The 19,923-nt window shown below is 41.0% G+C and overlaps 1 protein-coding gene across 1 annotated transcript; it reads left to right on the top strand.

The window, feature by feature from the left end:
- Positions 1 to 873: 873 nt before the first annotated feature.
- Positions 874 to 19,355, top strand: ugt8 (UDP glycosyltransferase 8). The gene is made up of 6 exons (XM_085778646.1): positions 874 to 1,226; positions 6,081 to 6,910; positions 10,516 to 10,658; positions 13,591 to 13,667; positions 15,703 to 15,922; positions 16,123 to 19,355. The coding sequence occupies exons 2-6, from the start codon at positions 6,083 to 6,085 to the stop codon at positions 16,493 to 16,495; spliced, it is 1,641 nt and encodes a 546-aa protein (XP_085634772.1). The 5' UTR covers positions 874 to 1,226; positions 6,081 to 6,082; the 3' UTR covers positions 16,496 to 19,355.
- The last annotated feature ends 568 nt before the right edge of the window (positions 19,356 to 19,923 follow it).

Here is a 19,923-nt window from a genome sequence, read left to right as displayed (position 1 = left end):
TGACAGTTAAGTCCCTGCACCAGCATAATCACAATGAACTGACTCCTTCAGTCCTTTATCTCCACCTCTTCTCTGTGTGATAAGCATCAGTCGTCCCCTGGGTGTTTGCAGTAGGGAGTTAACCCAACCCTTTTCCCAACCTTCCCTGGAGGAGATTTACAATGGTGCAACAGCTTTTTTTTTCTTTCTTTCTTTTTTTCCCACTACCACACACCTAGAGCACACCTGATTGTTTTGTGTTTCTGTAAATAAATGAGTGGGTGGATGAATAAAGACGAAGCAATTTATAACACAGTCTTTGTGTTGAGCCACAAAATACACATTGCACACTCAGGTGGTTTAATAATGTGGCTCGGCACAACAGTTTAAAGTGGATAGCTCATTATCTCAGTGATTACATATTACACAGCCTTTTCCAGGATATGGTTTAGGAAAACAGAGCGCTGAATTCCAGCACCATTGGGAACTTTATCTTCTGCCCTGAGTCATCAATCTTTTAGAGGCGCGTGCCGCACACACACACACACACACGGATTGTGAGTGGGTGAAATTAGATAGACAGACAGATAGACAGACAAGTTAGAATTGAGAATAAATAGCAATCATTTCCCTGAATTTAGACTAATCAAATTTGATTCAGAATAGATAGATCTATTGTGGGAAAAACTGGTAGTTGCAACAAAATCATTTACCATTGTTTTTGTTTTTTGTGCTACCAACACCTGGGATATAAAGGAGCAGCCTAATACATTATATATTACATTCACATTTCAAGAATAATCCAACAGGTATGTATGGCAGTGAGAGATGATGAGGTCAGCTCTTTTATCAACAGACCGATGACCCACAGGCTTCACTCTCTCATCCCACCTGCTGACAGTATCAACACGGATGCAGTCAACTTGTTGAAGAGGCAAATAGGACCTGTGGGCCGATACTCCCCCACCCTCACGGACTACCCTATGTAGGTTTGTCCCCCCTGTCTGCCACTCCCTTCCTGTCCATCTTGAAACGCCTCTTTCAGCCACTGTGAAAGACGCTGCGACTCAAATGTTCCCTCTGTGCTCCACACCCTGGACCCGTTTTATTTTGCAGCCGCTTTTTGTCCCCCTCAGTCCTCATCACTTTTTGTGTTTTCCCTCCCCGACACTTTAAATCCTCTCGGAGAAAATTAGGAGTATATACCACCCCTCTCTACTTCTGCTGGGCGACGTCCGAGTAACAAGGTAAGGCCAACACACAAATGAGCGTCGCAACAGGTGGACCGTAAACACAACCTGTTGTAGGCGACTCTACAACATAATAGACGTTTTCTTTCTTTCTTTTTCTTTCTTTTTTTTTGCTATTATATTTTGTCGCTTTTACATTTTCACACGGGTAGTCTAAACTGATATTTATCGAAGAACTGTTCCGTGCAGCTCGGCTATTTTCACTGAGCGCTCAGGTGAGACGGTCGAAACCCCCAGAGACACAGGTTGCTGCGTTGCGTTCACGTCCTTTGCGAATTTGGAAAATTACTATGGGCGATACATTGTCATGATGATAGTTGTGAATTCAGAGGTTGTTTGATCCTGGTATCAAGGAGATTATCTTTAGGATGTCAGTCTAAATTACATGTCACGTGGTCACATTGCATATTGGCAGTAGCTAAAAATGATTCTTGAAGCTTTTTTTTTTTTTTTTCAAACCGGACTGTCAGCATAGCACTTGAGCTAACCTACTGTACATATTTTGGGTGTGTGTTCAGCTCCATCAAAGCAAACATTGTTATAAAACATGCTTTCTTGCCAAGTTGCGCTGTCATAACACTGTAATTGAGATATGGAAATTGTAATCTTTTTGAAATCGGTATGAAACTCCATGTCCTGTGGGTTTTTAAAATATCACAGTATTGTTTTTGGCTTTACCTACTTACACTAAGGACACCTGCGCGGCCGACCATGTTGCATCCATGCAGAACGATCACCTGACGGTTTTTGTGTGTGTGTGCTTAATCTTATTTGACTCTACAGGCCAAAGTTGAAGAAGGTGATCCTGTTGTCTGATAGGTTTTTGTGTACAGGGGTCAAGAATTGTTGCAATTTGCTGAATATATTGTGTAAGGATATTTTATATTTTCATGTATTCTTTTATATTTTACTAGGCTACTTACTGAGACACGGTTTCCTAGGTTTTTTTTTTATTTGCAGTTGCTACATTATGGTTATTTAGATACCACTGACCTGCTCCTGTTTTATTTGTTTGTTGGCTACAGCATGTATTTGCTCATGGAAAGAAAAGAAGTCTGTCCAACCTGTTTTTGTGTGTTGATGGTTGTGCTGTAGCAGAGGGAGGATGAGAGGAAATAGTAAAGTAGGTAAGCTGACATTTCAAGAAGTAAGTCAAATGTAAGGGAGGAGGTCTGAAAGGTGGAATGAATGGGGTTGAAGAATACAGTGAATTTCTGTCGGGTTTGAAGTTTTGTTGAAAACAGCGAGTGATTCATTGAGTTAGTATGGAGGAGCAGAAGGCCTTGTAGGCCCCTTTCCAGTGGCATATCCATTGATATGGGTCTGTGTAGTATTTTGTAACAACTGGTCCGGATGGAAAATGAGAACAATTAATTTAAGATAACATATTTAAACGACATGCACGCAGTTAATGAGTAATGTATCCTCACTGTAAACTTAATCTAGACACCTTTCTGTCAAATGCTGATAAAGCTTGAAGAGATAAGGGCACACAGAGACCATGTTGCTATTATAAACAGCTTCTCATGTGGCTTGACATGGGAAAGTCTAGTGTTTTTTTCCTCTTTTAGTCTGTTTTCACCAAAATTGAAGATACAAAGGATCTTGACTTTAGCTTAACAAAGAAGGATAGTCTCTGTAGATGTTGAGCTGCTGTGCCTTTTCCACATCCAAACACTGTTGCAGGCACCTTGTTGTGTGTTAATATCTTAGATTAGAATTTTATTTTTAATAGAGTTGAATGGTACAGTACAGTTCAGGATCTCGGTAACTTATACAGCCATTTGTAGATTCCAAGTCTGTCTCTGACCTATATGCTCTTTGATCTGACAGCTAATGTGAACTGTGCAGCTAAGCACTTTTACTTAGGTCTACTTACTTTATATTTCCCTTCAAATTACTTAATTTGGGTTCCAACTAAACAAAGATATTTAAGATTAAGTTATCTATTTTAAAAAACGAGACAAAACAGACAACTTGGACTGACTTGTGTTTAATTAATATCAGCTCTTGGAAGTCACAACTCCCCTCTCAACAGGGTGTACTGAGCTAATGAACCCCTGCTGTTTCAGCAGCCAGGCTGGTCCTCCTGCTGTGCTAAATCAAGAAAATGTTAATCTAGATTATGGTATTAGAGAGCAATAATTACTTTATAATTACTATCTTGTGTGGTTTGAATAGGCAAAAAGTCTCTCTGCAGATGCTGTAATTGGTTTGATTTTCCATTATAAACAACAGAAAGAAGCAATGGAAGTCAATTAATTTCAGATTATAACAGAGTTATGGTCAGAGTCGGAATTACTTATGTTTTGTCTGTTCAAAGTGGTAGTTGGTTACACTGAAATTCCCCATTATGTTCTTTTCATTCTCAGTCTCATTCATTTTGCACAATAAATTCATCTCTGATGTAATTTTCAACAAGTGTTGATCCAGTTGGTGTAAAATGCCAGGGAGGTAATAATCAGTATCACAATAGATAGCTTGCATCACAATATGGTACAAGATACTGTGATTATACTATAAAATACCCAATTTGGTGCTGCATTACTGCCACACATGTGTAAATCAAAACTTTTACGGACTATGTTTTTCTACAGTTTGCTGGTAATAATAATCAATACATTGGGCAGTGGTGTGTCCAAATTAATTAATGAATACCAAAAAGCAGCATTATTTATCACACATTTATTATTGTTGATATATTCACAAATTTGACATGATCGAGAGAGAGTGAGATTCTTGGGTGAAAACGTAAATGCAGAGTTTAAATCATCAAAATAACAGCTTCTGTCTGCAGGTGACTTGTGATCTAAGTCTTATGCCTAATATACAGTGCTAATTAATCAGCTGTAGAGGATTGACATTTAAATATCATATAAAAATATTAATACATTGATGTATCTCTTGGGTGTCACCTGCTGACCATTAGCTGCTATACCATGTTAAAGGCTTCTCCTTACAAACTTTAGAATATTTTTTTCTGTCGTTTTAATTTTTGTTAAATCTTGTTTCTCATCCTCTCTTCATCCCCACATTGTTTCGTATCTTTTAATTCTCTTAATCCAGATAATTTGCTCAGCTCTCCCTGTGCGCAAGGTAACCAGACCCCATTGTTAGTAATTTAAGTCATGACGCATCACAGTCCTCAGTAGACAGTGGCTGGTTTCTATAGTTACCATCAACAGTCTGGGCTGAGAAGTGTTTGAAATGATATCCTTGGGATAATGCTAAACAAAATTGTGGCCGCGCTGATTCCTATTCCTATCCGGGCCTGCTGTTTGTTGGGAGAACCTTCATACTGAGCAGAAGCAGGTGGTTGGTATGCTACATAATCCTGTGTAGATGTTATCAGGAGATGCTCAGCAGAAACAATATGCGCCATGCTATTTGATATAGATTGAGATGTAATGAGAATGAGAATGGAGAGGGTAATCATCTGATGATAGAATATGATGTGATAACCGGAGGGACGGCAGGAGAATATAACCACTTAGAGCATTCAGGATGACGGGTACAACATAAATGGGCCACCGGTGAATCATATACAGACGGAGCCATAACAGTCACATCTATATCCACACCCCTGTTAACATGCCACCTGAAAGGGACTAGGTCAAAGTTAATGCAGATTTAAACCTAATTTTGTTGCTTATCTAGCTTTCACAGTCCATTTTAAGGCTCAAAAGTGCTTTGCACACACATTTGTAATGGTTATGCAAGACACTTCCTTGTACCTTTGTACATTTTCCTTGGCTTTGCATGAGATTAAGGCACGGTTTGAATAGTGAGTGGAAGAATGGATAGAAGGATGTGTTCTTTACAAGGAGATGTTAGGCTATGGATATTGTCCAAGTAGGTTGAAACTTTATTCATCTGCTGCATTATATTGTTAGCATTGTGTAAAAAACTGTGTACAACAAGATGAAGGAGCACTCCCTGTTCAGGCCATAGATTTGTTTGGTGCATTGATTACTTAGTTTGTTCATGCGCCAGTTCAAAACCATGATCATGCATTTACTTGTGCAACATTACATTATTTATTTTCCTCCAAAGGTCAAAGCATTCCTTAAGGTGTAACGCCCTGTGGACGGAGAATGAGAGTTAGTCATTGTTGATATATCAAAAAAGACCTGGATAATTGATGGTTCTCCGTCAGAGGTCCAGACGTGTTGATGATTAATCCAAGTAAGAGGGAGAAGGAGTGTAGGCATATAGAGCACAGGCTATGACATGGTGCAATGATAATGGTTCTTTGTGTTTGTGTTTGAGAATAGAGCGGCTGGAGGTTTAGAATGACGCTGGTGCTACCCACACCATGTCAGTGACGACTGTGCACAATAAGAGGGACCAAGAGGTGGAATTGAAATACACAAAAAAGAAAGGCAAAGGTTAATTAGTGTAGGTTGAAGTTGTATTCTCTCAATAATGTCTCAGTGTAAGGCAGAAATTAATTCAATTCAGTTCAGTTCTTCTTGAATTTTAATGTGAAGACTTTTTAGCCCCCATCATGAGTGACAGACAGAGGTAGACCAGAGTGAAGTTCACAGTTTAGATACAGGTTTTAAGACAACAAACCATGAACATCTGATGAACTGTTCTTTTTTTATTTTTATTTTTTCACCTTCTCTGAGTCTTTTTCAGCCACATTTCTGACCCGATGTTAGGCTCTGCTGTATTTTCCCATATAATAACCACTGTTAAATGTGTAATGTATGTATGATGTAAATCATCTAGGATGTTTCTCTATCTCTGGAGCACCACTGGCAAATACTGTACTATTGATGCTTTTTGATGACTGTCCTCTGTTTTCATTTTGAAGTGCTAACTTTTCTCCTTTCTTTATGATTTCAGCCATGCTACTACCTTTTTCACTACTCGTCCTCCTCGGCCTCCTCACCTGGAGTCCCAGTGCGTCATGCTCTAAAGTAATTGTGGTCCCGCCCATCATGTTTGAATCACACCTCTACATCTTCAAGACTCTGGCCACGGCTCTGAAACAGGAGGGCCATGAGAGCCATTTCCTAGTTTCTGAGGGTCGTGAGGTGCCCCCGTCTCCTCACTACCACCTACAGCGCTATCCAGGGATCTTTAACAGCAGCACAGCTGACAGTTTCCTCCAGTCCAAAGTCAGCAACATCTTCTCAGGCCGTCTTACATTTCTGGAACTGTTTGACATTCTTGACCACTACTCTCAGAACTGTGATGCCGTTGTTGGCAACGCTGAGGTAATGACCCGCCTCAAGGAGGCTAAGTTTGACCTGCTGCTGGTAGACCCCAATGAGATGTGTGGTTTTGTGATAGCTCACATCCTGGGCGTGCAATATGCCGTGTTTAGCACAGGCCTGTGGTACCCCGCTGAGGTCGGTGCTCCAGCCCCGCTATCTTATGTACCTGAATTCAACTCGCTGCTGACAGACCGCATGTCTCTGCTCCAGAGGATCACAAACACAGCTGTTTACCTGGTGCAGCGCTTTGGAGTCCATTATATCGCATTACCCAAGTATGACCGGATTATGAAGAAACATGGAGTCAAGCCTCAAGTGGCCATGGCTGACTTGGTGCAAGGCAGCCGGCTGTGGATGCTGTGCACTGACATGGCTCTGGAGTTCCCCAGGCCCACCCTGCCACATGTGGTGTACATAGGAGGCATCCTCACCAAGCCCCCCAACCCTCTGCCACAGGTCAGTACTGAGAGACACACAGACGGCTGATTACCACATCATGAGACAGACAGAAATAGTAGTTGTGTTGTGTCATGTACAAAAGGTTGAACACATCCTTTCACCCCTGAGTATCTGTCTTGTTGAAGTCTTTCCAGACATTGGTAACATCCTTGATAAAAATCCTTACAGTACGTTATTTTAAATCATGCTGTCATTATAGATTACAGTTTATAATTTTCTGGAAAATGAATTGGTTAATTTAAAATGGATAAATGACTAACCTGGCACTGAACCACATCGATTCAAAAGTCATATAAAATTCCAGTGGAGCCAGTCTAACGTTTCCTACAGAGGCCTAATACACCCAGGGATGTTCAAGGGATATAAAAAAGGTTTTATCATCTCCTGTTTAGTAAGTTATATTTCTTTCTCTCTTACATATGGTCACATTGTCCAATCCTTCTATGGAGTCAGTGTCTATGTGTCTGATAAGTTAATGCTCATTTATACTTATACAGGATCCACATGCTTATGCTGGAACATAAAACGACGGCTCTGTTGCACTGGTGACAAAGGTCCTGCAACAACACAATGACCAATTCATAGGGACCGAGTTTGACTATGACATTATGCAAATATAGGGTTTCACAGGAGCGGTCAAAAATCCATATCGTTACGCTTCTTTGGAGAAGTTGATCCTCTTTGTTACTTTTAGCCCTTTTCTTACATTTCCTTATAACAATGCAGTTGTGTGTATGAATAGTTCTGTAAAACTGGAAGAGCCTGTTCCTACCTTGGTTTTTTTAACTTGCATTTATCTATCAATTTTCAGTCATCTGTTTAGTTCAGGTAAACGAATTATTCAAAAGCTATTGTGAAAGAATTCACTCATGGAAAACGTGGTGGCGGCTCTTATCTCATCCATCCCATTCCTCAGAAAAGAATCGTGAATACATTGTGTGATGATGCACACTGAAAGTTCACGTAGAGTTACTGCACATATCTCAGTTCATTTATTGACAGCCTGTCTTGCTGGTTTCTCTTCTATTCATATTGTTGCCCGCTGTAACCCTAACCCCCTCCCCCTTCAGTCTTAACGGATTGACTGTTTCAGTATTTTTTGTATCTACCCTTGCTTGTCCCCATTGTCTCTCCAATCACTTGGTATCTCTTATTATCACAACCTGCTACAAAGCGGGCCTTCATCAAAGATGCTGGGGTGAGGAAGGGTTTGAGTTGAATGGACACGGAAGGTTTTTTTTTTTTTTGAGCAGAGTGGGAGGGGAGCCATGGAGCGCAGAGGCGAGTGGTGACGGGGATTTGTCCAGCATTCGAAAGCCAAGAGCGCGGGCTGTTGGTATCTACTGCAGAGGATTCTGGAATGCCACTCCAGCCAATAGGGAGCATTGTGCCATGTTGTGCGGAGGGAGTCATAATGGAAGTGGAGGGAGAACGAGGCGATTGTTCGGCGCAGGGAGCTGGGGACACTGAGACTCTTTTATGGGGTCACTGAGGCTGCGTTGTAGGGACAGTAGGGTTGCACTGCTGGGACACAGAGCCCAGTGTGCCCCTGAGGCTGCTCCGTGCCAGGGCCGACCTTAGCTGCTGCAGCTGGACCCCACCCCCCATCCCCCCACCCCTCCTTTCCCCCTTCCTCTTCTTATCCTCCACTTCTGTCCCAACATGGCTGCTCTTTAAACCAGGCCCCATCCACTATCAGTCCATACATCCTCACTTACCATTCTCCATAGATTATCTTTATCTTACTACACAGAGCATCTCTGCCATCCTTAATGCACAGACACACACACATCACACACTTTACCAATCTGTTTTGAGCTGTATAGTTCCTCTGTTTGTTTTGACTTCCCCTTGACATCATCTGTTAAGTGACAAACGTTTTTGACCAGCTTATGGCAGGATGTCTTACCTCCCACTATCCCAGTTTGCAGTCTGTTCCAAGAGGCAGGGTTATTAGTTGATGTAGAAAGCTCTTGAGTAAAACCTAGAATAGGTCTCCCGCTTCTGAGAACAAGGCCCTGGAAAAGGAGGTCACGGTTTGGGTTTCCAATGACTCAGTGCAGCACTCAGTTGGTAGAAAACGATCAGAACTGCAGGCTTCCTTTCTTTTTTCTTTTGTTTGGTCTATCAGTGCTATGTTTCACATCAATAGAGCACAAATAATATTCAGGATTGCTGCACTTCATCATGTAAACAGTATTTGTTTGCCAGTTTAATAGTTGAAGAATTCTTCACTGCCCCTTTATCTGTGCAACCCAAATACGGTATAAGGTTTATGTCAATATCTATAGGCTAAGTAGCAACTGTTGCTGTGAGCTCACATTTATCTGATTTTGCCCAAAATAATGGACACTCAACTCAAAGTGATCAATCGCGTGTTTTCTTAGGACATCAACATTCCTTCTTTCACCTTCATTGTCTGAGGTGGCAGCAGAAGCCTTAGATGTCTCAAACACTCAGCACATAAAACCAAACTGTCTACATGGTTGGAGTTTTTTCCTTGTTGAACTTGGCACTGTAATGTGTTGATCATGATGTATTGTGTATAGGATTTTGTCTTGTCTGATGGCTGAATGACTTGTGTTGACATTTTATGGTATTTGGTAAATTATTGTTAAATCTTCCCAACAGAGCCAGTAAAATATATCTGATTGCCCGTAGCAGACCAGCAGTAGACATTTTATACAACACTCAAACTTTGTAAAGAGTTACTGATTTCTTAGGGATACAGTACACAACTTGTGAAGCCATACATTATAAAACAAATAGCTATAGACATAGAGCGGGGCCCAGTGGTCTGAGACCACTTCCTCATTCATGAAATGAAATAATGATGAGACATAAACATTGATGTGACATCATCAGGATACTGTAAATCATGACCAGATTGAATGTAAATGGCTATATTTTATGTATTTTCGTGTGTCTGAAAAAAATCATTAAACAGGAAAACAGGAAATGTAGGGAAATAAGGTCATCGAGGAATGTTAGAGGAAAATGATACAAGCCCATTAAAATTGGTGACTTTATAGGTTATCAGTATTGCTCATTAATGTCATAATATGAAATGTTGATGTATAATGCAGCAGTGGGCACCAGAGTGCAAAATGTAAGCTCAGCACATCCTTGCTTGAAGTTCTGAGGCATTAACTTGCATATATTTAACAGCTTCATGCATTAGACATTAGAGCTGTCTTGCTTTATAAACTTCCACTGTGGACAGTTTTTTTTTCCACGTAAAAAATATTTCTGGATTTGAATGTGAGTAGTCTAGAAATATATTTACAAGTGGTACCAGCAAGAAATTGATTTGTAGTCTTGGAGTTTGGCATCATATCCATAGTCAGTCAGTCAGAGTCAGAAACAAACTCTAATGAATCATATAAACCTGGCTATAAAGTGATAAAAACAAAACAAAGCAAAGCAAACAAAGTTTATGTGAACGGCCTGTTGTTAATGTTGGGTTTTTATCTTTAATGCATTCAATTAATCGAAGTCTGTAATTAGGAGTTATCTACAATTTTGGTCCTTTGAATGCTACCAATACTGCAAAATGTTATCCTTAACTTTTAACATTGTGTCTTTTTGTCATATCTCTACAGGATTTTGAGGCATGGGTGAATGACACAGCAGAGCATGGCTTTGTGGTTGTGTCGTTCGGTGCTGGGGTCAAGTACCTTTCCCATGACATTGCTCACAAACTGGCAGGAGCTCTCGCCAGGCTGCCCCAGCGTGTCGTCTGGAGGTAAAGTATCTATTTTCTGACTGTCACTCTCATTATACACATTTGTCAGTATGACAGATGTGACCTTTCTAACGTGTTGCACTTCAAGTTACAGACTTTCTTCTGCTAGGCACTCGGGCACTAGGCACACTTGTTAGATGGCTGAGTGTGTTGATATTAAGCTTTGGGTGGACCCACGTAATCGGTCAATCTGCTCAGTTGCTCATCATAAAATACACATGATGTTCCTCTGTGACAGGCTTCCTCTTAGGCCAAAGTCCAAGTTCTCACCTTACATTTGCTTCAGGGTATTATTTTAGGTTATCTGGTAGACCAAACAAGATCAAGTATGTTATGAACTAATGGAAATAGAATTAGACCAACAAATCAATCAGGCTAATATAATGGCCAATATTACAGTAGTTTTATTACATTATTACACTACATTAGCCTATATATTTGTGTTTGTGTATGTAGACTGATAAGAAGTAAATAAGAAGAAATTGCAACACAGACCAGGATTGTTATTATGTCTGTGTGCTCGGGGTATAAAACTAAAACTACTGCAGCATCTGTGTGTGCATGCATCTGCCACCACTGGGTGCATGTGTACAAGTTCAGGTTGATTCACTGACAAAAGGTCTTTCACAGTTATCTAAAATATGTGTGCCTGACCAGTGAGAAAGATAGGTGTGATTGAAATCTAATCCTTAGTAATCATTTACACAGAGTCCCACAGCAATTATCCACCGTCTGTGACCTGAGCAGGAAAAATGCTAAAAATAACAAAGAGGGAAAGTGCACCACACGGGCAAGTCTCACAGAGCTTTTAGATTTGATTCATAAATCTGTTAATCTTCTACTCACATCTAATATCTTATTATCTTAATATTTTAGTAGTTTCTTTACTTCTTATAGATTATTCATTAATAGCTAGACATCCAAACTGACTGATGTTGCATGATATTTATCAGACAATAGGATTTATATATAATGTGTAGCTCAATCTATTTTGATAGAGTGGTGTATAACGAATGCAGACTGCAAGAACAAAACCATGGTTCTTGTTCGTAGATACACATTGCCCCCAAGCCTGACCTTTTCTCTTGGGGCTGGGTTAATGGTAATGGTTAACATGCCCCTCTGTGCAGAGGTTGGTTGGTGTGTAACATGTATAAACACACTCTATAGTTGACAATGATTTCATAGTCAGTGACAAAATGGCAAAAATAACCTTTCGTTAGGTGTGTCTCTGTCAGAATAATTACAGTTCCAAAAATGTGTGTTTTGTAATAACGTTTAGTGTTAGTTAGTTCTCACATGACATGTGCAGTGCATAGACTAGTGCAGTTTCAGTTTTTTATGATTTTTCTGTTTTTGTTTGTATTGTTTAATGTTTAATTTTCATTTGATCTCTTACTTCAAAGCATACATCATAATCCTCACCTAATAATCTGGTACTATCCCATGCAAACCTGTGGTTTATATATCTTTTAATAAAGATAACGTTAGATAAGATGAGATAAGGAATTTGCCAAGAACAAAGCAAACACTTAAGATTGCAGTGTGGTTTTAGTTTCAAGACCACACACATGACAAATAACTAACGGCGAGAAGTGCAAGGATAAGGTTCAAAGAGACAAAACCGTTTCTCTGACCCAAGTAAGAGACGTGAAAAGAGAGGTGCAATATAAAGGAAGAGAGAATATGAGATTTTTTTTTTGTTCTGTTTTCCAGAAATAAATGTGTTATTCGTAGAGGAGAAAATGAAGTTGATACTGTATGAATACAAAGCAGTTTTTTTGACCACTTTAATTACACACACCCACAGTGTTTATTTAGCAGAGCATCAGGGCAACATTTTGACTTCAGAGGTCTTCCTTGGTTGCCAGTGCCTTGCCTATTTGGATACGTGTGTGTGTGCAGTTATATTGCATGGGCGAGGTTACGAAACATGTGATGTTATGGAACCACGTTAGATCATGCAAGGAGTTTGGTTCAAAGCAAGTTGCTATGCTACAGAATTTGAGCGGTTGGACAACTCAGTGAAATTCAGTGGCTGGGGCACAGACTAAGAGCTGGGAGGAGTCACTGGAGGGGATCAGATTGTGGTTGCAGTGTCAGTTTGGAAACAGGTAGGCGGTTGTAAAAAAAGAAAAAAAGAAAAAGAAGCTTGCCATGGCTGTGGCAGTCTGTGTACTGTGCTGTAATAAGGAGTTTGGCTTGCAAAATGTGTTTGCAATAATTAGTAAAGAATTATCTTTGCAGTGTTATTGGTCACGTGTCAGCTCTACTTCTGAACACTCTTTAACTTAAAGCCACAAACATTTGATCTCTGATGGCCTCCGGATATTGTATGTGACATAGAATAGGAATCTGGCCTCTATTGGCCCCTCCAAACTGAGAAGATGGAAAAAGGAAGAGGGCTGATGAGAGGGACAGGGACCAAGCCAAATGAATTGTGTCATTGATAATTGGCTGCATGAATGTAGGCTTTGATTGGTAGAACAGTGAATTGGTGCTTTGTTGACGAGAGAAAGAGAGATGAAAGAGTTTAGTTTAGCGAGGGAAGGAGACAGAGATGGACAGATGGGGGTCGTGAAGCAGCATGCATGTGTATTGCACGCTCAAAATTACAGACACTAGTAAACTTCTCGCAGTACTGTACAAGTTCACCAGCAGCAGTGGAAAACAAAGAGTTGAAAGTTAACTCTGTGTGTGAACAAACAGAGCTTTCTTGTTATTAACTTCCTTGACTTTTTGGCTGCCAGGCAACCAGCCAGCAGAGACTTCAGAAAGCCCGCCACACTTGTAACACTGCGACAAGTTGTTTTTACACTTACACGATTTTTGTATGTACTGTAAAACAAACGTATAACATGACATGTTATGCAATGCATGTCATGTTATATCATGTTTCCTTCCCCTCATTATTTCCCTTTTCCCTCCTTAGGTTCTCTGGAGTTCCACCCAGTAACCTTGGCAACAACACCAAGCTTGTTGACTGGATGCCTCAGAATGACTTACTAGGTGAGCAGGCGTGTGAGACGCCACACTGTAAATCTCCTTTCCTTATCAAAAGTCAGATACAGTAGGGCTCAATTACTTTATTATACAGGATTATTACAGACAGGAAAGGGGGAGGCAGAGAGAGGGGGAATGACACGCAGGAAAGCTCTGCCCGATGCGGGACTCGAACTGGGGACGCCTGCGTTGAGGACCGTAGCCTCTACATGGGGCGGCCGCCTTAACCACTGCGCCACGCACCACCCCCAGGATTATTATCATTATTATTATTATAGCACTTGAGAAACCTTTGAAATCAATCCAGATGCTTGAGAACATCTTCTCTAAAATCTGTTTTGCATCTGGTTCAAGGCAGATGTCTGGTGTTTTTATGCAAGATGTTCCTTAGGGTGTGGCAAGGCAAGGCAATTTTATTTGTATAGCCTGTTCTTACAAACAGTTTGTCTCAAAGGGCTTTACATGGCATCACAACAACATCCTCTGCCTTTAGACCCTCACATCGACTGAGGAAAACCCTTTTAACAGGGAAAAATTGGAGAAACCTCAGGGTGAGCAACAGAGGAGGGATCCCTCACCCAGGACGGGCAGACGTGCAGATGTTGTTACATACAAGAAAACAGTTTATAGTTTATGACATAGAATGCGGGAAACATGGAAATGTTAACAAGAGTCGATGAAGGCAGCTTCTGGTGGGTTGGGGGGCAGGATGGCGGCTGGTGCAGAGAGATCGGGCTCCGGTGGATCTGCGGAAACACAGAGACACCAAGGCCAAACTAGATTTTGCGTGTGAGGTTCCCTCCCATGTTTCCTGATCAACCACCGCAGAATGTGGTAACACAGACTGGATGGCAGACTGGTTCATGGGAAGGGAGGGCAGGCCGGTCTAACAGCAGGGGAAAGGGCGGGAGGGGGGGGCGATGCAGATGGCGGCTGGTGCAGAGAGATGGGGCTCCGGTGAATCTGTGGAAACACAGAGAGAGTGTGAGACACCAAGGCCAAACTAGATTTTGCGTGTGAGGTTCCCTCCCATGTTTCCTGATCAACCACAGCAGAATGTGGTTACACAGTTAATACCTGTCAGGAATGATGAATGTGCACCTTAACACCTACCCAGACATTGACAGCTAGCATTGTATAATGTTGCAGTGTAATAGCATCTTGGTTTGCCAAGACTGCAAATATTGACTGCATTATGGCTGTCTGGCTTTCTGGTAGGCCAGTAATAGAGGCAGGCCACCACAACACCACAAGATCTTTCCCTTTAGCTTTGTTGTGTCTCATGCTACCACAGTGCATTTGAATTAAATGTAACATAAGACTAGGGATGCACAATAACCAATACAGATAACCGATAACTATAACTGATAATATATATATATTTTAAAGTATATTTTGGGGGGCTTTTTCGCCTTTAATGGACAGGACAGTTGAGAGAGACGGAGACAGGAAACGGGAGACAGAGAGGGGGGGAATGACATGCAGGATAGGGCCGCTCGACGTGGGATACGAACCAGGGCCGCCTGCAGTGAGGACAAGCCTCAACACATGGGACGGGTGCTATACCAACTGAGCTAAACACCAACCCAACTGATAATATGTTTAATAGTTTATATATACACCTGAGATTAAGAAAGGCTAATATGTAATGAGTAACAATGAATAGAACATTATAGCTCTGCATATGACTAAACAAATAATATAACTGACATCACTCACTACTGTAATCACAACAAAGATAAGTTGTGACTCTTGAAAAATCAACATTTGTTATTGTTTTGAATCAACTTGAGGGGCAAACAAACTGAAAATTAGTGAAATCAAGGCAATGTTGGCTACTGTAATAGATTACTGTATAATTATTGTATTATTATTATTACTGTATTTTGGCTGATAATTATCTGTACTGATAGTTGTTGTGCATCCCTACAAAAGATCAAACTGGCAAGTGGGCTCTATTCTATATACTGCAAATAATCTATAAAAAAAGGTCAAAAAGGACTAACACAAAGCAACATCCCTCATGCTTTCTGTCCTCCAGGCCATGCCAACACTAGGGCCTTCCTGAGCCACGGTGGCCTGAACAGCATCTATGAGGCCATGTATCATGGGGTGCCGGTGGTAGGTGTGCCCCTCTTCGGAGACCATTATGACACCATGACTCGTGTAGCAGCCAAAGGTATGGGTATCATGATACACTGGAAGTACATGACCGAGGAGGACCTCTACACGGCCCTGACCAGCGTCATCAAAGACAGCAGGTTAGATTCCCCTTTCTTAAGGCTTTGTATATTAGCATCATTGTTAATTAGTGCCATCTGGTGAGTAGTCATGGCATCACACAACTCTTATGAATTCTTGGTGATTGGGATCTTTTTTCCATACTCAGTTATTTTCTGATGTTTGTGTCCTCTGTATTGCCCATTGAGACCTGTTGTGTCCCCTCTGTCTTCCTGTGTAGGTACCGCCAGCAAGCACGTGTTCTCTCCAACATTCACAAAGACCAACCAGGCCATCCCGTGACCAGAGCCGCCTACTGGATCAGCTACATCCTCCGTCACCACGGTGCCAACCACCTGCGCTCCGCCGTATACCAGGTGTCCCCCTACCAATACTTCCTGCTGGATGTGATCGTCACAGTGGGAGCTGCCTTGGCTCTGATTGTCTTCTGCTTGCGCCGACTGGTCCGATTGTTGAAGGGGAACCAGAGCAGAGGAGGCGGTACCACTAGGGATGATGGTAACATGGCCAACGGACATTGCCATAATGAGAGCATGGCCAATGGGAAACACAAACGGAACGGCTCCTTGAAAAACGAGAAGAAGATAAATTAATGTTTCGAACGGCTAAGAGGGACGAGGAAGAAGTTGCCCCAGGGACTCAGCTCTAGGTTTGGAGAGCTTGAGGAGAAAGCTGTTCTTAGGTCTGTGTCGAGAGGCAACTGCTACTCAGAGCGAGCAAGAGGCTGTAGGAGAATACACAATGCATCGTGTGAGGACAGAGCAAGGCATTGGGTGCTCAAAATCTGTGTGGGTGTGTGTGTGCGTGTGTGGATATGTGTGTGAGTGTATGTGTGCACTGAGGCGAATTTAACGAAAACTCTTAACAGCAGCAGCTACAACAAAACAACACCAAAATTGGAAAGTCATTGAGGATGAAAACACAGGAAAGACACATTGGAGGACGTTGTTTCTTACATGTTTGTCTTCTCTCCTGCGTGTTCTCTGTTGTCTTCCTGCCTTCCTTACCACTGGAAGGATGATGAAAAAGGGGAAAAAACCTGAGCGCCAACCCCCGCATCCTCAGAACAAAGCAAGAAAACAAACAGATAAAATTTTTAAATATTTAGGATTTAATGTTTTTAACTCAAACTCTGCTTCAGAATATGTCCAGTAAACTGTAAATAGAGGACACATCTATTTATTACTGTACAAAAGCATTTTAATTATGGATCTTTTGTCTTGTTTTAATTTATTTCATGTGTCAGTGATGTGATGGCACGATGGTAGATGTACGCTCCCTCCACTAAGCCAACATCCGCACAACACTGTGTCCCTCATATTGGTGAAATCAACAAAATTAAAAGTATAGGTCTGTGCTTCCCATCCACAGTGTAACAGTGGTCATGCTCGAGTTGAACATATTTTCAGTGTTGCCGTTTTCATGTGGCTCCGTTTCTTTTTCTGGTGGAGAGTGACTTAACTGAGCTGTTTGGCATATTGGTATGAAAAGGGTAATTGTGTTGAACGATATGATAATGAATACTGCTGTGAATACTGTGGATAGGCAGGAGCAAATCAGAAATGTGCTTCAGCTCATCCAGTCAGGTGATCATCAGGGATGAGTCAGAGCACTATTGATTAATGATTACTTGCTTCGTCAGTCCCATGCCTTCATTCTGCACCTCTCATTATTTATTATTTAGTAAGGATTCATCACTTGATTGCCATTTTTAGTGCTACATTTGACTTTGTACATCATACCTCTGAGATTTATGCATTGGATAATTTCTAATATGTTACAAATGACACTGCTCATCCAGTGCTTCTCCTCTGTTGGTTAAAGTCTTTAGCTTTAGACGTTCATGTACAAATTACACAGAGCTTACAGTATATTGATATTAACAAAGAGTGAGTGAATGATTCACATTCTGTATGTGGCCTTTTATAATGCAAATATTTGTGTATGCTTGAATACCAGTGTGTATGAGTGCTTGTTGTTTCAATTGCGTGTGTGTTCTAGATGACTGTACAGCTTTAGTTGGAAGTGCATGGATGAAACAAAGCAGATGAAGTTGTTTTAGCTGCTGAGAGTCACATTTTTGCTTATTCTCTGAATTCATGTCAGCATACAAAGTACATGCACATGCAAGTGACTTTCTCAATAAGACTGAACCTGCCCTCAGCTTTTTTTTTTTTAATAATTTCATATGTTAATTCGCTCCACATTATTTTACCCGTGTTTCTTGGCCAGCGTTAAGCCACCATGTCTGTTTATTCTAAATGCAGATGGAGGAAGGGAGTACTGGGTCGACAGGAAAGGTGAAATCCACTACTTCTACAATGAATAATAATGCATCAAACTGACACTGATCCATGCTGAGAAATTCTCTTTTCTTGAACCCCTGTCAGGGAGATCAAAGTACAGGGCGAGCTCCCTGTTCATTCAGAAGGGCATCTCTGGAGTTTGGAGGGATTCAGTATCTTGCTAATGGACATTTCAGAAGGGCAGGTGCTCGTGGACATGAGACTTCCAGTTGGTTTATCAAATAACCAAACCACACATAACGGCTGCCCTCTATTGTTCCAGTAGCACAGTCCAGACTTCTTTCTAAAATTTGGAGAAAAAAAAATCTTAACTTAATACCACCTCATGCACAGACCAAAAACAGAAACTTCAATTTAAAAGGAATCAGAGAAAAATGCCATCAGTTAACCATTCAGAGTTGTTGAGGACCTAACATCCATCCAACCATGTTCACAAATACTGTATGATAATAGAGAAAAGCTTCATGATCTCTTCTTTCCCTGTGAGCTACAGTTAAGCGCGCACAGCCCGACCCAGCCCTGCTGAAAACAGACACTTTTATACTTGAATCATCATCATCACCAATAACATCTTCAGCTGCTGGGTATAGGAGGGCTTGTGGTGCTCCACAATGCTATGACCAGGGTTAGTAAAGACAAAAAAATAGTTGTGAGGACATATATATATATATATATACTGTATATTTTAGTATTATTTCAGTATTAATGTTCTTATAGCCTAGATAGTGAAATATCTACTCATGTCCATCCTCCTAATTCTCTTGTATGTCACTGTACTTACACTGAAGTCGGTCTCCGTCCTTTTGACGTTTGTATTTCATCAGCTTGAATACACTTCTTTGTTCTGTCTTCTCTCGTGTACTTCCTTGTTCCATTTGTCTGCGTCTTTTTCTTAACTCTTAATTTCCTGGTGTGTTCTGGTGTCTTTGTGCTTTTGTCTTCTTCCTCCTCCCTCCCCTCAAATAGAAGATGTATGTTAACTAGCTTGTGTTTTTTTTTTCCTTGTTTCATGAAATTTCATTTTACTTTGATTTTAAAGTGACATAAAGTCCTCATTTTTCCTGTCATGTGTGTCCATGTTGTAAATAGAACAATGTAAACAAAATACTAATGCTGAATAAAAATGAAATATTTTGTTTGCAGAGATGATTGGAACTGTTTTTTCACAAAGTTTCCCTGCTACCCAGTGTTGTTTTGAATATGAAATACACATTCAAAGAACAATGAAAGTGAATGTGGAGAAAAGGTTATACTATAATTTCCAATGTATGTCTAACAACTCAACATATTTCCCCTCTGTTGAAGGGGGGTGTTTTTGAGACCCGATAAGGCTGATGTTGATTACAGCAGTTGATGCTGCCAGTCTCAGTTTGATAGGGGATGTATAGGTTTTCTGTCGGGAATTGTTACCAGGCAGCAAGAGGTTTTGTAGGTATCAAATGGTAGAATCATCTAAAGTAGCCAATTGCACACACACACACACACACACACACACACACACACACACACACACATGCACACAAGCCGGGTAGGTAGATAGGGTTATCTAATGCTGTATGCGCGTGCTGAGTGAGGCTGGGGTAACAAAACACCCTGCCTTGCTCACTGGCCATGTTAATTATTCATACCACCTGCAGGGGCCCGCAGACCTCACACACACACACACACACACACACACACACAGTCAAAAGCATCTGCAGGTATGTTTAATTTAC

Source organism: Trachurus japonicus, chromosome 1, assembly GCF_045865225.1.
Source record: "Trachurus japonicus isolate A0001 chromosome 1, Traja_1.0".
Classification (NCBI taxonomy): Eukaryota; Metazoa; Chordata; class Actinopteri; order Carangiformes; family Carangidae; genus Trachurus; species Trachurus japonicus.
This window is presented reverse-complemented; position numbering and strand designations above follow the sequence as displayed.

Coding starts and splice junctions, on each gene's coding strand:
- ugt8 (XM_085778646.1), top strand. CDS start 6,083: ATGCTACTACCTTTTTCACTACTCGTCCTCCTCGGCCTCCTCACCTGG. Junction 10,659..13,590: donor CCCCAGCGTGTCGTCTGGAG/GTAAAGTATCTA, acceptor TTCCCTCCTTAG/GTTCTCTGGAGTTCCACCCA. Junction 15,923..16,122: donor AGCGTCATCAAAGACAGCAG/GTTAGATTCCCC, acceptor CTTCCTGTGTAG/GTACCGCCAGCAAGCACGTG.